Source organism: Pygoscelis adeliae, unplaced genomic scaffold (genome assembly GCF_000699105.1).
Source record: "Pygoscelis adeliae isolate BGI_AS28 unplaced genomic scaffold, ASM69910v1 Scaffold84, whole genome shotgun sequence".
Classification (NCBI taxonomy): domain Eukaryota; kingdom Metazoa; phylum Chordata; class Aves; order Sphenisciformes; family Spheniscidae; genus Pygoscelis; species Pygoscelis adeliae.
This window is the reverse complement of record NW_008824754.1, coordinates 2,063,931-2,080,532: the sequence shown is the minus strand read 5'-3', so window position 1 is coordinate 2,080,532 and position 16,602 is coordinate 2,063,931. Positions and strand designations below refer to the sequence as shown.

Here is a 16,602-nt window from a genome sequence, read left to right as displayed (position 1 = left end):
ATTTCTGTTTTTTTCAATATATTTAAGTAGGGGTTTTATGGAGACAGATAAAATGCATTCAAACATTCAATTTCTAGCAATAGTTGAATTATGCTTGGATAAATTAGATTCTGCTTTAGCAGGGTATTAAGTATTTTGTAACAGGTCTACATTTTATGGCAGCCTGCCTTTACCCATTCCATATCTGATCAAGAGGGAATTCCACATTTGACAGCTTGCAAGTGAGGACCACAGAAACTAAATATTAACTCAGATCCTTTGTTAGATATATGTGCAGCTACTTGGATTGAGAAGCCCAAGAAGTGCACAGTGGTAAGGAAAGCAACCTTTCAATTAGCCATCTGCACACAGACAGACCTCTCATTAAACTTATATGTGTAAATCATGATTTGGGCACTCAAAAATAGTTTCCACAAAACCCAGTGCCACAATCCCTGAAGAACAAAGCAAATATTTAATGAACTGAAAATGTTACATTTTTATGTTAACAGCGCAGCTTGTCTATTTTTAACCAACCTTTTCTTTAGATAAGGCCTTGATCATCTGAGCTGTGATGTGCCCGTCTGATTTACCAATAACGCCATCTTCTCTGTGGCTCCTGCCTGGCATTTCTCCTGGTTCTTTATGAATAGGCACAGCTCTTCCAACCACACACATTAGCTTTGTCTCCAGGGGACCCAGTCTTAAGTATTCCTTAAGAAGAAAGAATATTATTCTTCCACAATTACATAGAAAACCAGCCGTCCTTAAAAAAAAACAAACAGCAACTTTCCTTTTAAAAGCAACTGTAAAGATGCTGCCCTGGGGTTGCTATGTTTGGTAATGTCAGTGTTAACGGGCTTGGTTTACAAGCCAGCTTATCTTAGGAGGCTGCAGCCCTGCTGCCCTCTTCTCTTCTCTTCCTGTGTGTTTTCACCAATGACACTTTCTCTGCAAACCAAATTCCGCTCCCAAGTTCAGTTCTGTGAAAAGAATTAAACTAATCCAACAGCTCGCTACTGCCAACGGAGAGAGGTCCAAGTCCAGCCATGTGCTTCCACCACGTCTGTGCTGGCTCTGGTCTTCTCCAAACCTCTGAGTCAATTCGGTTGACTAACCCAACAGAAAACTAATTCAGGAGGAGAAAAAAAGGCAAGCTTTTCTGCTGGGTTAGTGTGTGAATCAGCTACAGAAAAGGCCGATGTGCAGTACAGGTTCCCTAAGGGCAGAAGCAGGACCATACAGCCAAGGCCAGGGAGAGGGAAGAAGGAACCCTACAGTGCAAGCTCTTGAATCGCCTCTATTTAATAAATGCTTTTGTAATAGTTGCTAATGCAACTCCACTCTTTGCAATTATACCTTCGTTATTAGGAAGTACAAGAATGTCAGCAGCACCTATGGCCCTCAGTGGGGTGGGCTCGGCAGTGCTCACAGCAGGAAGAAAGAAGTAAAGCTAACAGTCCTCTCCCAAGGCAACAACTGCAAGGTAACACCTGGACAGATTTTTTTTTTTGTTAAACGTTCAGCTTTTCTCTGTAATGACTCTTCAGGACAGAGCCACTCCTTAAGTTAGCGTCTGATCAAGGCAACAGGATGATTTATCTGGACACAAGTTGCAGGGTATTAATCAAACTAATGCCAAATTTCTAGAAAAAGAGTTGTTGTTGGGTGTGTGTGGGGGGGTGTTATTGTTTTTAAAACTCATTATTGAGGAAGTTTGAATAGAATATTCAAGAGTAAAGAAACATTATGGAGAAGTATCTTTACACAGCAAGCCCTGCAGTCTGCACCACGTCTATATCATCTTTAATTTGCAGTAGAAATCGATGATGTAATATATTTTCTGAGAGTAATTAGTTCTTTAGAAATGTATTCAAGTTTTCGTAACTCAAGAGTGTAGTATAAAAGGCACCCAGGAAACATCTTTTTGCAACCTAGGATCGAGGATCTCCTGAAGCAGGTCCCACCACCTCTTTCGAGAACTACGCAAACTCTGGCTATTTACATATAACCCGTAACTTTATATTTTCTCAACCCTTGTGTTTTGCACCCAGGAACACCTTCGTCCTGGCTTTCTGTTGAAGGAATAAATTCCTTGTTGATCCTTTAATACTACTATACAACGTAAATTCTAAAGGACCAGCATCCAAGCAAATGAGTCTGTGCAATATCATAGAAAACTGTCACTAGGTGACATTCAGAATTCTTTCTAGGGGGAATTTGACACTCACATATGCTGATTTCTAGGACACCATTCAGTTGCCAAAATGATGTGTCCTGTGCTATCGGAAATGCCCTAAGGCATCCAAAACATCCACGTGAGGCTGGCCTGTATGACACAGAACCTATGTTCTTTTGGCCCAGCATCCGAAGGACAGGGAGCATCCTAACCATCTCAAATAGCACCAGATGCCTATGATTAAGCATCTGAATTGTACGCTAGGTAAAAGTCATTGGAGTTTTTTCTGCCATAACGCCACTGGGAATAGAATGCTCCTGGCAGTAGCTCATGCTCCATACTGAAATGTGTTTGTGTCAGTGAAAGATCCGATTACCTTAAGTCATACCTGGAAATCTCTTTCATCTTCATACAACAAGCCGTCAAGAGTTGGAGTGAATGACTTTTCCCACAGCTCCTCATCACTGTCTTGAGGCTTCTTATTCTCTGTTTTAGACTGAATCTTTGGAAAGGCATTTTTTTTCTGACAGGGGACTGTGGCACTTCTGAGGCTTTCATCTCCATCTGTCTTTGCTTTTTAAAGAGAAGAACAATGATGTGTATGTAATTGCTAAGCTTTATGAAGATCAGAATTAGTACTTGGTATGAGCATTGCCTGCAATCTTCAATGTGGCTTGGCCAGTGCGATGTAAAGAACAGCTTGGTAGGATTTTTAATTGGCAATCCAAGCCAAATGTTGATTTTGCTCACTGATTTTTCTGTTTCTTTCTGTTCACAATTTCTGATCAAGATCAGGGACTGAAATTGATCGGAAGTTCGAAGTAATGGGTCTATGGGACAGGGCAGGGGAAAAAAATGAGCTTTTATCAGTTCAACTTAAATCCTATATAGCCCTGAATAGTTAAGAAAATAGGAAAGGCACAAAAAAAAGTATAAACTTTTGCTGTATCTTTGGATGTCTCCCTATGTGTACATATATACAAGTTCCTGAAACACAGCTAGTCTACTAGCTAACTCCCCTGAAAAGCTCACATTTGCAGTTGACTAATTCTTAGGATGATAGACCATTCTGGACATGGACTACCAAGTTATACGCTTGCCCAGGACAGTGACTTGACCCCAGCTTATTGGAACAAAACCTACTCCTCCCAGTAACTATTGTAAAGGTCTAGCAAAGGTAATAGAGCTGAACCGTTCAAAGTAAACATATATCTAATTCAGAAGTCTTAGTCAACATGTTTGCTGGTGCCTGATGGTTCCAGAAAAGCCCACCTATGGCTGGAACTGATCAGAACTTCAACAGACTCGTTCATGTATTTTTAAGTGTATGGCTTCAATTTTTGGAACTTACCTCTTCGATTTAAATTTATCCTTTTTTTCCTCTTTCTTCTACTCACACAAAGTGAGTAAATAAAACATGTGATACTAAGGAATCCACACAAACCACCCTGAATGGATAAGCACACTCATACAGTCCTTCTTGCCTAATGGTGTATCCTTTTCCTGGGTACACCTACCAAAATAGACGGAGATTCAGCCCAAACTTCAGTACTGCTTACCAAGATTTTCAGTTCAGGCTGAGCTCCATGCAGCTTCATCTCCTCTTACTAGGGATTTATTTATAATTTAACTCCGGTGTATCTCTAGGAGCTGAATGATGGTAAAGTGCACGTAGACTTGAAGTGAAAGCCAGCGTAGAGTTCAAGAGTGTCCTCTCAGGGACAAGATATAATGAAGTTATGATGATACGGGTCAGTAAAGAACTGATTAAGATATGAATTGTATCTTCATAAAAGATGGCCAATCCTATTAACCACGTTCCAGGCTAGCTCTGTATGAGTAATTACATTCAACGCTCTAAACACCAATTTCAATTTTAAAACTGTATTACAGGCAGATTGTGGTTTTGTCTTCTTAACACTAACTACAGTCTATCATTGCTGTGGTGGCTGCAATGAAGTGGGAAATAAAGTGTTTACCATGTAAGACAGGCAGTTTGATAAAAAACTTCAGAAATAAAAAGTATTTAAATGTTCAGTGACCTATCAGTTCTTATAAGCTGCTGGCATGTGCATTACCTGCATACTCTTTATACTCTACTTCTTTCATTTCATGCGTAGGAAATTCATCTTGCAAGCCAGCTGCCGGGATAAGAAACAAATGCCTATGAAATTAAAAAAATAAAGTGAAACTCATATTAGAGGCCTGAATTGTCTCTATATATTGTCCTGTGCAATCTTTTGGGGTGGGTGGGAGGGCACCCTTTCTGAAAGCCATTTGCTGCTTAACCACAAATGCAGAATAGCGCAATGTTTTAAAAATGCAATGGAGGCAGCCAGGTAGCTTAGTGGCTAATACCGTGCTGTTTTTTATTCTTTGTGCCTAAGTTCAATTATGTCCATGAGACTAAAAGAAAACAAATGTTATAGTCTCCAGTCAGGCCAAGATTCAAACCACAGCTGGCAGCTCTCACTTAAAAGCAGTCCAGAGTTTGGAGAGAAGAGAAAAATGTTCACTTCTTAAGACTTGGAACTTTTTTATGCAACATGGCTAAAATCACTGAGCTGGGACTGGAAAATGAAGATGGATCATTCCCATCGTTACATTGTGCTTTTGATACCATTAGTGTTGACATTTTGCAGCTAAACTAATCTTTCTCCAGGGAACAAGTTAAATAATTTCAATACAAAAGAAACTAATACTACAGACACCTCTACAGACAGACCTATCCCAAGGCCTCTCCCTTACTCAGTACCAGGTTACCTGTTTTGCTTGAGATTGCAAAACCCCATATATTTGCATATTAATCTTCACATTCTTAAACATTTTGCCAACACTAAAGGAAAAATCTGTTACTCAGCACTTAGTCTGAAAAGCTGGGTCTGAGACAATTACAACAGAAAGAAACTATTTCCAAGCCCCAATGGTATCCCCACTAAAAGAAAGTAAGCATCACTAGGTCTTAATAGATTATTAAAGAACCCATTTTCTTCCCTGAATTTTGATATTTAGGAGGTTACAATGTCGCTGCCATCCTTCAAAGATACAAATCCTACACATACTCAGTCAAATCCTGCCTCCCCTGAACTAGGAAACTACCTTGGCTTTGTTGTGGGAGAGCACAAATAGATCTAGAGGCAGAAGGCAGCATTATCTTTTAAAAAAATTAATCACTTTTGAGTCTGTAAAGGCATCATTTTACCTGGGTACTCTCAGATTCTGAAGTCTGCTATCAATCAGTTTTGTCACTAAACCGATATTTTCTTCTTCCAGGAGCTGAATAGAGGCTTTCAAATCGCTTACTTCCTTTTGGTATATCTTAACCTTTTGACAATTAGGGGGAAAAAAAAAAGGATCATCTTAGAAAGACTATACCCATTTTGGGAAGCTTTCATAGTAACTATCTTAATAGCACATAGCTAGAAAGAATGCAGCTGTATCAGCAAGACTGCACATTTGGTGGAGAAACAGTGCCACATTTTCAGGCAAAGGGAAGGCCTTTCTGGTTCTTCCACACCTCTGTTAGAACCCTTTATTGGCACACCTCTATCAATCACAGCCACACATTTGGGCTATGCAACCCTGATAGCAGAACCTTCTCATGTAGCCAAACAGGTCTGGTGGACAGAAGCTCTGGATTTTTCTTTTTTGCTTTCACATCAGAGCTTTGAGAGAGAAAAACCTTTGTAGAGTTAAATTCAGGCTCTTGCTCAGTAAGTGTTGCTTTTCTAATTCCTGCCTATACACAAAACCTTCTTACCCAGAATTAGCGAAGCTTTCAGTCCAAGTTAGCCACGACATTGGCTAAACCCCAGGCTCTACTTTCTTTTGGACTGGTAATCACCCATTATTGCCACGAACTTATATTAACTAAAGGATACCAGTTATTCATCTCCTACAATTCCTCTCACTTTTCCTGAAGTACAAACAAGTTCTTTCCCCCTTCACTGGGAAGTGGAATGTACTATGGGAGGAATACCTTCCCAGAAATCTTAGCCATACGCGTATGTTTAAAAGCAGTACCAAAACCTGGTCATCTGAATGCATCTGTTCTCACCAAAGCCAAATTAGCCCGCTATAATCATCCAAATTTGCAGTTAAAAACTAGTTCCCATTTCTCCCAGGGATTAAAAAAGGTGAAAATGACAGGTCATTAACCAGTAACAGGATGTGGCTTGGCACGATGAGGTGATGCAGCTTTGCACCATCTTGGTGTGACACAGTACCCAGGAAAAATCTGTTCAGATTTGGAGGTAACTAGTTTAGAGCTGTTTTGGTAAGTCATTTTTCAGTTCAGTGGCCAAGCTGGAAAAATTATAAATTTTGAACCAGGACAAAACTGAAATTTTTGGTTTATCTCCCCAAAAGAAAATACTGGAAGAGTCTGTCAGCTACATATAAACATTAGCCTGCAAGAAAATATTTCATCTGTATAGGAAAAGCAGAGAAAATGAATGTGTGAATTCAGAGGACTGGAGAAGTTAGTGATAATAGTTTTATTTTCCACAATAATTCAAAGCACTAATTCATAACATCGGAAACTAGTAACATAGGAAACTAATTCATAACATAGGAAACCTCTAGTTGAGAGGAAAGAAACCCAAATCCCTCAACTCTGAGGTGAGGGCCTGTCAGGACATAAGAGTACTCCAAAGTGGATCTCCCTTGTTGAGACTGCCTAATGTGTGTAAAATTTGTAAGCGTTCAGTGAGACTGGGAGATGGGAAGGGAATTCCTACTCATTCACTGGTAGGATGCATAGATTCGGGCTCCTGTCTGTTTATACAGATTAAAACATTGATTCTCTCCTATTGACCCCTACCTCATTGCCTCAGAACCTGTGGTTTGTACACCCTCCTTGGAAAGTTAAAAGATGTAGGCTCAGAGCTCATTAAAGGGAAGAAGGAAAGTCGTATCCCTGCATACTGGCAAGTATCTTCAACTAGTAAGTAAAAGGGAGAAAACTCTGCCAGGTTTGTTGATGTGGCACTGAAAAATAATAAATTCATTTATTAATTCCCAGAAACATTTTGCTCAATTCTAAGCTGTGAGGTTGTAAAGGTGGGGAAGGGTATTTCCTCCCTCCAATCTCTTGCTTAGATTTGATCACAACAAAGAATCTGTACTGATTGGAACAAACACTATCAAATTTTCACCACAGAAAAATCAGTTTTCTAAATTTGGCTTACAAAAAAGACTTTCCTTGACAAGAAAAGTTACACCTGTCTAACATATAGCTCTAAATTGCCATTAAAGGACAGTATAAAAGCTATCAAGTAATCAATTACAACTATGTACGATTTTTATTTTCCTCTCTTCAGTGTACTAATCTCCAGGGTTTCTTTATTAATCTCCCATTTAAAACTGTCTCAAGCCCTTTCTCCAAAAATGTTTCCAACATCCATATCCATTTTCTTTCAATACGGCAGCACTAGAACTTTAATGCAATTCAAAAAAACACTCATCAGACACTTACACGGTTGAGCCTTTACACTGTATAGTATCCCAATCTCAGTAGATATAAATACTTAATTGTATGGAACATTGTAGTCCTTCATATAACTGCTTGGGCAGGAAAATGGGTCCTTCATTTGTGAAAGCAGATGTTCACCTTTTACCCTTATTCACCACATACACTGTTTGCTAGTCAGGATTACAGAGTAATTACAGGACAATTGCTCTCCTTTTCCTAGGAAAGTCTTCAGGGGCCCATCACTGGAAACAGTTATGACTGTAGGCCATTGTATTTCAAACCTGAACTGCCATGATAAACTGTACACAAGTGATGCTCTTACCTCTTCTTTTAGCCATTCATTCTCTTCAATTTCTCTGCGACTCTTTTTGTCTAAGTATCTTACAGCATTCTGAGAAAACACAATTTAAGATCATCTCATCTGAAAGCAGGACTTTGACCGTGCTGCACACTATAAAGAAGAACCGTCTGCTGTTTAGCAGGAAATAATTAAGAAACATCCACACAACAGACTGTAGCATCCCCTGAGGGATTACAAGGAGATTTAGTCCACAAGGCCAGCTGTTTCTTCTCCATCATCCTGCCTAGTGCAGTTTATATGTCAAGCAATTTACCAATATTTTCTAATTTCCCGTATTAAAATAGGACGTTTTCTTTTTGCCTAAGAAGTTCTGCTATGTTCCCACTACTGCTCAAATCTTCCTGTTTTCAGGATATCAAACCTTTAGCTATTAAAAAACCCAAGCAAAATCACAAATGAGGCAGTACTGATCTATGACAAGTGACTTAAACATGTAGAGGTCTATGCTAACGAGCCAAGGCTACAACTTAATTATTGATGTCAGTACAAGGAAAGGAACAACTGGGTGGGAAGATGACCCTGTAGATCACCACAAACACAGTCCTTTGGATTATGTTCTCACATAACTGAAAATCCCAGCACTGAAGTCAAGGAATTTAAACACCTAATGGGCCCAACCAGTGGTTTGTACTGAAGTATGCTGGCATTTTGTGAGTGTAAGAAATCGTCACCATAAATACTCTGTAAATCATGTTTGCAAATCAGAGCTGGCAGAAATGACAAAAAAAAAATCTCTATAACAATAAGGCTAAATTTTACTGTAGACTGTACTGTTTTGGCATTTTAAAAATGTTGTACTTTACAAGTACAAAACAACTTTTTTTTCTTCAAATTGATGTATATTTCCATGCAGACAATCTCTTAGTGTGTTATTGTTTTTGAAATCTATGCAAACGTCAAAATCAAGGTCACAGCAAAAGTTCTTCCACAACTCGTATCAGTGCATGGTGCCCCAGTTTCCCATACCTCATTTGTAAAATGCCCGCACATCTACTCATTTTTAGTCTGATGTAAAAAAAAATTACATGTGTGTATAACAATAACCAATGCCATGTTTAGTAAGAAGATTTACAGTTTATTTTACTCTCAATTTATTAGAAAAGTTCCAAGTCTTAATTCAAGTTAAAATAATTATTAATGCAGAGTACATGAATTCTAACTATGATGGAGTTAGCACTTTTAAAAAAGGCGGAAGGAATACCTCAGGGGCCTGTTCCTTGCTTAACTTCATGTGCCTCTCAAGCAGCCTGTCATTTTCTTCTTTCACTGCTTTCAAAGCATTTCTATAATATTCTTCAAATCAAAAAAGAAAATCAGAAATCATTATCTGACACCAATTTCTCCTGACAACAAATAGATAATTGGCATGTTGTTCCTAAACTGGAACTTATCAGCCAGCATCACATGCAGAGATGCTCCACAGAAAAGGGTTCAAACATCCTTCTCCATAGAAATTGCCCTCCTAAGCCCAAAGGACAGTAGTGTTAACTACAAAACTAGAAATCTGAAGTGGCTTACACATTTCTGTTGGCAATTAGAACAGCTAATAAACTGAGCAATTCTCTGCTAAAATATTGGTATCTTAACACTAAATTTTGTCTCCATCAATAGCAGAGCTCCTGGAGCCATGTGGGAGATTTGCTTAGAAAACTTATTTTTTAGGTATAGCAGCATATTGGATCATCTTGTGCACTTGGCATTTTTTTCAGACAGTTTTTATACAGAGCCTAATCAATTTTCTGACTTACCTAAGCCTTCCAGGGAGTTCTAATTTGACAATAGGACAAAATGGGGAATGTGGCAATTGCCTCAATGATTTGTTTTCATTGTTACTTGTGGTCATTATTTAGAAAGTGTGTCTTGTGCCTAACTGAATTTGTTTGGTTTCAAGTTCTAGTCACCTGCTATTTAATTATTTCATCCTTCCCCTCAGCTGTTTTTGTGCTATTCTAAATAGCCCACTGCTGCCAGGTATTTTCTCCTTTAGAAGGAATGAATGAGATTGTAGTAATTTTCTTTGAAGGAAGGCACTTCATACTTGTTCCAGAGGCTTGAAATTCAGCCTAGCTCTGCACTTGTGTTGCAGACAGCCTATTGCTGATCTGGCTGTAAATGAGTATCTGGTCACAGACCCACTGTGGAGTCAAAGGCAGTCAAGTATGAAAGGTGCATTAGTTCTTAATTTAACACTGTGGAAGCTGGCCTGCCTTAATCAATCCACCATCTAGACTTGACAGAATGAAATGGAAGTACTTACATACTATAATTAATTAATCTTTTCATCTTTCAGACAGCTAAACAACCTGAGTTGTACTAGGAGAATGAAGAAAAGGCGGAACTGTTCAGACATACTTACTGTTTCTAAGGAGGTTATTTTCCCTAACTCTCTCACTGCAACACTGTTTTCCCCAGACCTTATGTAAGTGCATGGCTCTCTTTTGCTTCCTCTCCCCTCCAGCAATTTTGTTTAAAATGTCATCTCCAGACCACATGAACTGTGCCAGCATTAAGTCCTTCAGTGGTACCTACAGAGACCAAAACCTCTTCACCTGTGCTTATTCCCTAAGCCTGTTACACATTTGAGGAGTGAACAAGCCCAATTTGCTTCACTCTGGAAGCTTGTTAGTTGTTTTTTTTTCCCCCGGTAGGCTAGAAGACTGTACTCCCCAGCCACTTTATAAATTCAATTTTGAAAGTTGAGTAAAACAGTATGTTAATATCCAGTACTGGCAGCATCATTTTGCAGTATGTTAATTGGGTAACTGCTATATGTACCCCTGTCATGGTCTTTCGATAAATACACTTCCGTTCAACCGCAAATTTTTGGCTCTGTACCCTGTGACATGCAGGAGGTCAGACTGAATGTTCCTACTGGCACAGTCTGGCATTCTATATAAAAGCCCATTCTCTTTTTCATTTCATATTTCAGCAACTCTATAACAAAATTTTAAATTGATTAAGAACACAGAAAATTCATAATGAAAAATATCAATCTCTCCTGAATACAGAGATGGATATCTGACAAACTATCTGGCAATGTAGAAAACACAGTGCAGATCTTAATCGTGATAAAATATGTTTCAAGAGACAAAAAGATAGCTAGCTGGCTCTTTTCCACAGTAGTTGATGCCTGGTAATGGTTGGCACAGAATATACAGAGACCCTTAGAGCAGTGTCACTGCCTGTTACTACCAGCTGCTTGGCTATGGTCATGCATACTGAGAGGGACATAAAGGAAGAAATCCAGGACATCCTTCTCCCATTAGAAGCATGGGTTATGTAACAGCAAAATATTTAAATGATTTTAAAATAATGCAGTAGTAAAGAAATCTTTGTAAAGCACTCAGCACCAGAACACATAAGCTGTCAATTTAATTCCACTGTTCTATCACTATCGAAACAGTTCCCAGTATTTGTATATGTCTGTACTGGCAATTTCGCAGGACCTCATACACGAGACTATGCAACTAGGAGGCAAAGTTCAGACCACTGGCTAAACAGCTCCCTCTAGTTCTGCATTTAAACCAGTATGCTCAATTCAAAAGACTCTGTTCCAAGAATGAGCTCATGCTGCTTTCCTGTCAAAGGAGTTTTCAACATGTGAAGTGCTTGTAGCATGATGAGAAGCAACAAGAGCGGAGTCAACACTTTCAAGTATGACTGCTAAGGGAGGCTGTGTGTAGGCGACCTAAATACATGTAGACTTATTTTTAGAAAACCGCTGTCCTTCACAGTAACATTTTTAAAATATGGGTTACCTCTATTTTACAAGAAAATCATCAGAAGACAAGGTTATTGGTTTCTTTAAGTGTTCATAATTTCTGCAACTTCATAAAACTTTTTAATAAAGGGACTTTCATGGAGACAGAGAGAGAGTTCCTCCATTCTATAGGATTATGCAGCCTAGTTTAGGTGCACTGTCTTGGAAAAGTTGATATAAATTACTATAATTTGACATCAAACTAAATTTATAATCTAATTAATTCCCAGAAGTAATACAGAAAGAGCTTGTAAGACATGCATTACACTAGCTGTAAACTGACCTGTAGCCCTGTGAAGGTCGTCTTTGACTTCCTTGATGTCTTTTTCCAGATTCATAATCTTGTTGGCCTGTGTTTTACTTCCCACATTTTTGTACTCCAACCAGTAATCCCTCTCACCCTGCTTTTCTGAAAGTCTTTGGCCAGTTTCTTCAATTTGGGAGTGCAGATCTATTAAAATAAGAACATCAGAAAACAAGTACATTACCAATTTCTCGAACTGACAGTTCATAATTCTTACAACTTCATCAGATTCTTTAATAAAGGCCCTTCACTGGGATTGGAGAAAGAAGGGTGATTCTTCTACGCTGCAATACATTACAACATGATGGCCTCTCATAGTGCCAAGGGGAGAGAACGTTCTCACTGAAATGTTGTAACCAAAGACACACGTCTCCCACTGAGAATCTCAGGGATGGCAGCCAGAACTTTCAACAATCAAAACTGGTCATTTTTGCTGCCATCAATAATTTTTTTTTTAATCTTCCAGTGGAGCCAGTGCATAGGCCTTTCATGAGTTTCAACTTTATAGAAAAAATGAAGCCTCTGTACTTGCACAGTAATATACAGCGCTTGAAAGGAACAAATTTACTTATAAGCCCTCCACAATCTCATACCATGTTGAGAGAGCTTAATTTTGGGGAGGAAAAGCGTTATGCTTTTTATGTAACAAGGAAGTTGAATCTCTATTTAAAATGCAAAAAAAAAGTACTCAATCCCAACTGTGTAAACTGCAAACCACATTTCCACAACTCACGATATACCTTTCAGAAGTTGTTCTTTGTCCTTAACATACTGCCATTTTGCTTTCAGTGACTTTTCCACATCATCCCTAGTTACAACCTCTTTTTCATCTTGTTGTTTCTCCTCTTCTTCTATTTGTCTTAGTATGCGCCTGATGTGTGCCTGCTGTTCTTCCTTCAGAAGGTCATTCTGTGAAAGAACAACAGAAGAAAACATTAAAACATTTTTAAATTAGTTTTCAAAGTGACAAACGTCAGTAATGAAGAAAAGTAAAATCTGACCTAGTGCCAGGATGCACTGCAAAAACACTAAACTAAACACCTATTCTTCATATTTGAAAAGGACGGAGCGGAAATTTGCAAGTCTCAAGTTTCTCAGTAACTTCAAGACCATTACAAGGAAATGAGAGACAAATGACTGCTGTACTTGGTGCAGCATGTCAACAGTCCTTCATTGCCTTGGAAAAAAGTTCCTTGTGGGTCAATTTAACAACAGTATTTATTTGTAGGAGTTATTTACTTCACATCAACATTCTTCATGACAATGGACCACCTTCACGTAGAAATGTCGTCAGACAATCAGGTCATTTGCTTACAACCACAGTAGAGAGTCTTGTCAGAGCTGGAATTAGCTACACCTACTGATTCCACAACTGTGATTATAACCCCTTGCCATGACCCCCTCAAGTGACACTCAAATTATTTGAAATTACTGATCATGTATGTTTGCTCCCAAAGGATACCATAAAGGAGCAAATAACCATACCAGCCAAACTGTAACAGTAACTATGCAGTAGAGAGTCTCAGGCATTCCTCACTTCTAGAAGGATTAACTCTAAACCACTCAGAAACAGTAAGCAGGAAACAAAGAATAGAGCTCAAAGAACTGTCAAAACATGGGTAAATTAAACAAAATAGCACTTCAAGCATGCCCTGAAGTACCTGTACAGTCTAAAATATGAAGGAGTCCTTGAAAGACCATGAACTAGCAACAAATTGGGGGAATAACCATAAGAGACTTCAGACGTCTGCAGAGAGAAGAGCCAAATGCCACTTCCACTGATAGTTAAGGCCACAAATGAAACACCGTCCTTGGATGGCTTCAAGGCTGAAAGGAACACCAGGGAAAGCAGAACAGATGGATACTTACAAAAGCAGGGCAAGCCTCAGGCCTGGGAAGGACAGAGGCAGTGTTTCAATGTTTCACTGCTATAGGAAGTGCAGGCTGCAACACTGTTTAATCACATGGTCCAGCTTAAGGATTTTTGAGCCATCTGAATTCATTTCATTAGGTGACTGTATATATATCCACTTTCAAAGTTCACTGCTCTCAGTCATCAGATGCCATATTACGGTTCCTTATATACAGTTCATATATATGGTTCTTTAAAGTGTCACTCAGGTGCGATCAGTAGTTACATAACCTTGTTCTAAAAATGACCCAACACAACCCTTAATCCTCAAGAAAGTGAGTCTTCATCAAGCAGTGATGCTAAAAATTGCACCTAGGCAATTGTGTGATGCTCTTTCTTCTTTGCTCAGTTTCCACTGTAACTAAGTTTGCAAGAATAACTAAATTCTCATAGAAACCTGCACAATTCCGTTACCTCAGAAGTGAATCAAAAAAGGCCAGCAGATCTCAACACTTGGTTAGATCTGCTAATGCTATTGACAAAAATGAAGTTAATACCGTTTATTCTTTGTACACTGAAACATTGAGGAATATTTGCAGGATTGTTTAAAAAGGCACATCTGAATGTACTGCAGTAAAGTTACCTGCTGAAAGGGGGCTTGCTGTCCTACGTTTGCTGCAGAGCAAGATTAAATCCTTAGGTGGTTACTGAGGATCTCATTGGAAAACACCTTCACTGAACTCAGTTTACCTTACTGCTGTACCCTATTCTGCAATGTTCTACTCCTGCAGCTCCTTTTTTGCATGGTTATATTTATGTCACATTTAATTCAGATAGATAACACTTTAACTTTTAGCACATAAAGTGACTCACTAACTCTAGTTTCATTGACTGTAAGAAATTCACTGCAATGACTAGTTTTAGTGAATGTAGTATTAGGATTAAAAGAATAAAATTGAATCTGTGAGTTAAAATACCACATATAAAATATGTTGGGAGAAGGATGCATGGTCACTTACTCTTTCATGATATTCTTTGTTCTTTTTTTCCACTTGTTTCAGATCAAACAAAACCCGATCAATTGTTGCTTCTTTTGTCTCAATTCTGTGGAGAAAGGGTAAAGAAAGAGACATTCTCACAAAATCAGAAGAGAGAGGAATATTATTTAAGCTAGATTAGATGTAAATACTACCGAAATGTTTATTTTCCTATCATATTGTTTGACTCATTTGGGTAGATACCACTGTCTGCTTACTACACGTAAAGAAATGATTTCCCATATACATCTGGACCTTCATGTTAGTTTGTATCTCATACTCCTACTGAGAAACAGACTCCCTGATTATACTGTTCCTTTGTAACCATTAGAGAGGATTAAGCTGGTTTATTCTTTCTGGACATGCTTTAGCTGACCTATTGCACAGGTGTCTCTTAGGACAAGATTATTTGTGCTCCAGAAATATTTATTACTCACAACTCACTGTAGAGGAAGCCTAGGCAACTCACTCAGATATAGGTCAGATGAATCCCAAACTGGAGAATTAAATGGGATTCAATTCTTCTGAAAATGTGGTTTGTTGAGCTTCACAAACTGCATTTGTACACCAAGAACTTGTTAGCCTTTAAGAAGCGCTAAAGGAATAGGGACTGCAGCCCAAGTAGTATCCTCTAAGTATGTTTATACATTTTTGTCAAAGAACGAGCTCACTGCTTTCATAATTTTCATAGACTACTTGTCATCCTCTTTGCCACAGCTGTAAAACAAGTATTTTTTTCTGGTGTTCTCTCTTCTAGAATGAGAAACACTGGATTGCAAATGATGTCTATTTGCAAAATTCTCTGTAATCTTTCCCTCTGTTCCCAGAATTCATTCACCACACGGCACAATAGAGGCAAATATTACAATTATCACAATATCTTTTACTGCTTCAACAGCTATTGTTCCTTGAGTTTTTGGTTTGGGGTGTTTTTGCCCCTCCCTGTTTTATTAAGTTGTTTTAAAAGAATACAATTTTTTCCTGGCTAAGTTTGGATCATTCAGTCATGCAAATTGCAGGTTACTAGATTTGCATCCTCTGGTGTCAGTGTGCTCCAAGGTATTCCTCAGTTTTCCATTAAGTACAAGTATTTTAGTTAGAGAGACTAGAACAGAGATATGGGGGTATGGTGGTGATGGCTACAGCAAAAATATATCACTTATTAGACAGAGGTGACAGCTTGACCACACAGTGTGACCTCCTAAACTACCTGCCATTTTAAACCATTTCTGTAGTTTGAATACTGATGCTGATCTTAATTTCTGCTACTTTAAGATTTTCCATGAAGTGGCAGTCTATATCCATCACTTTGTTAATGTCAAAAATTTGAGAGGAGAATTTGCTATTTTGTCTGCTACATGTTGGAACTTTCCTCTTTAGATTATTTTTCTATGGTATTCGTCAGATTAAAGCTACAAAACAGCTAGATTGATGATTCCTTTGATACTATTTTTCTCAACTCTGTATACTAGGTTTCATCTAGATGATTTAATCATCTAGAAACAACACTCCTCTCCAGTACCATGACAGTTTTGTCAGTCATCTATAGGTTGTTACTAGGGCAAGTAATTCACAGGATTGTTGTTCCTAACCAATCCTGAAACAGAAAACTGTACTGAAAATGCAAAATAACAAACTCACTACGAACAGCAACCAT

General features: G+C 38.5%; 1 protein-coding gene across 1 annotated transcript in view; it reads right to left on the bottom strand.

The window, feature by feature from the left end:
* Nucleotides 1-507: 507 nt before the first annotated feature.
* Nucleotides 508-16,602, bottom strand: part of CCDC83 (coiled-coil domain containing 83) — a 17,530-nt gene continuing 1,435 nt past the window's right edge. The window contains exons 2-10 of the mRNA XM_009323464.1: nt 14,928-15,012; nt 12,797-12,965; nt 12,036-12,203; nt 9,194-9,285; nt 7,954-8,022; nt 5,361-5,482; nt 4,237-4,322; nt 2,547-2,731; nt 508-693 (exon numbers count right to left, since the gene is read on the bottom strand). Of these exons, the coding sequence (XP_009321739.1) occupies nt 508-693; nt 2,547-2,731; nt 4,237-4,322; nt 5,361-5,482; nt 7,954-8,022; nt 9,194-9,285; nt 12,036-12,203; nt 12,797-12,965; nt 14,928-15,012 (1,162 nt within the window). The remainder of the gene's footprint in view (nt 694-2,546; nt 2,732-4,236; nt 4,323-5,360; nt 5,483-7,953; nt 8,023-9,193; nt 9,286-12,035; nt 12,204-12,796; nt 12,966-14,927; nt 15,013-16,602) is intronic.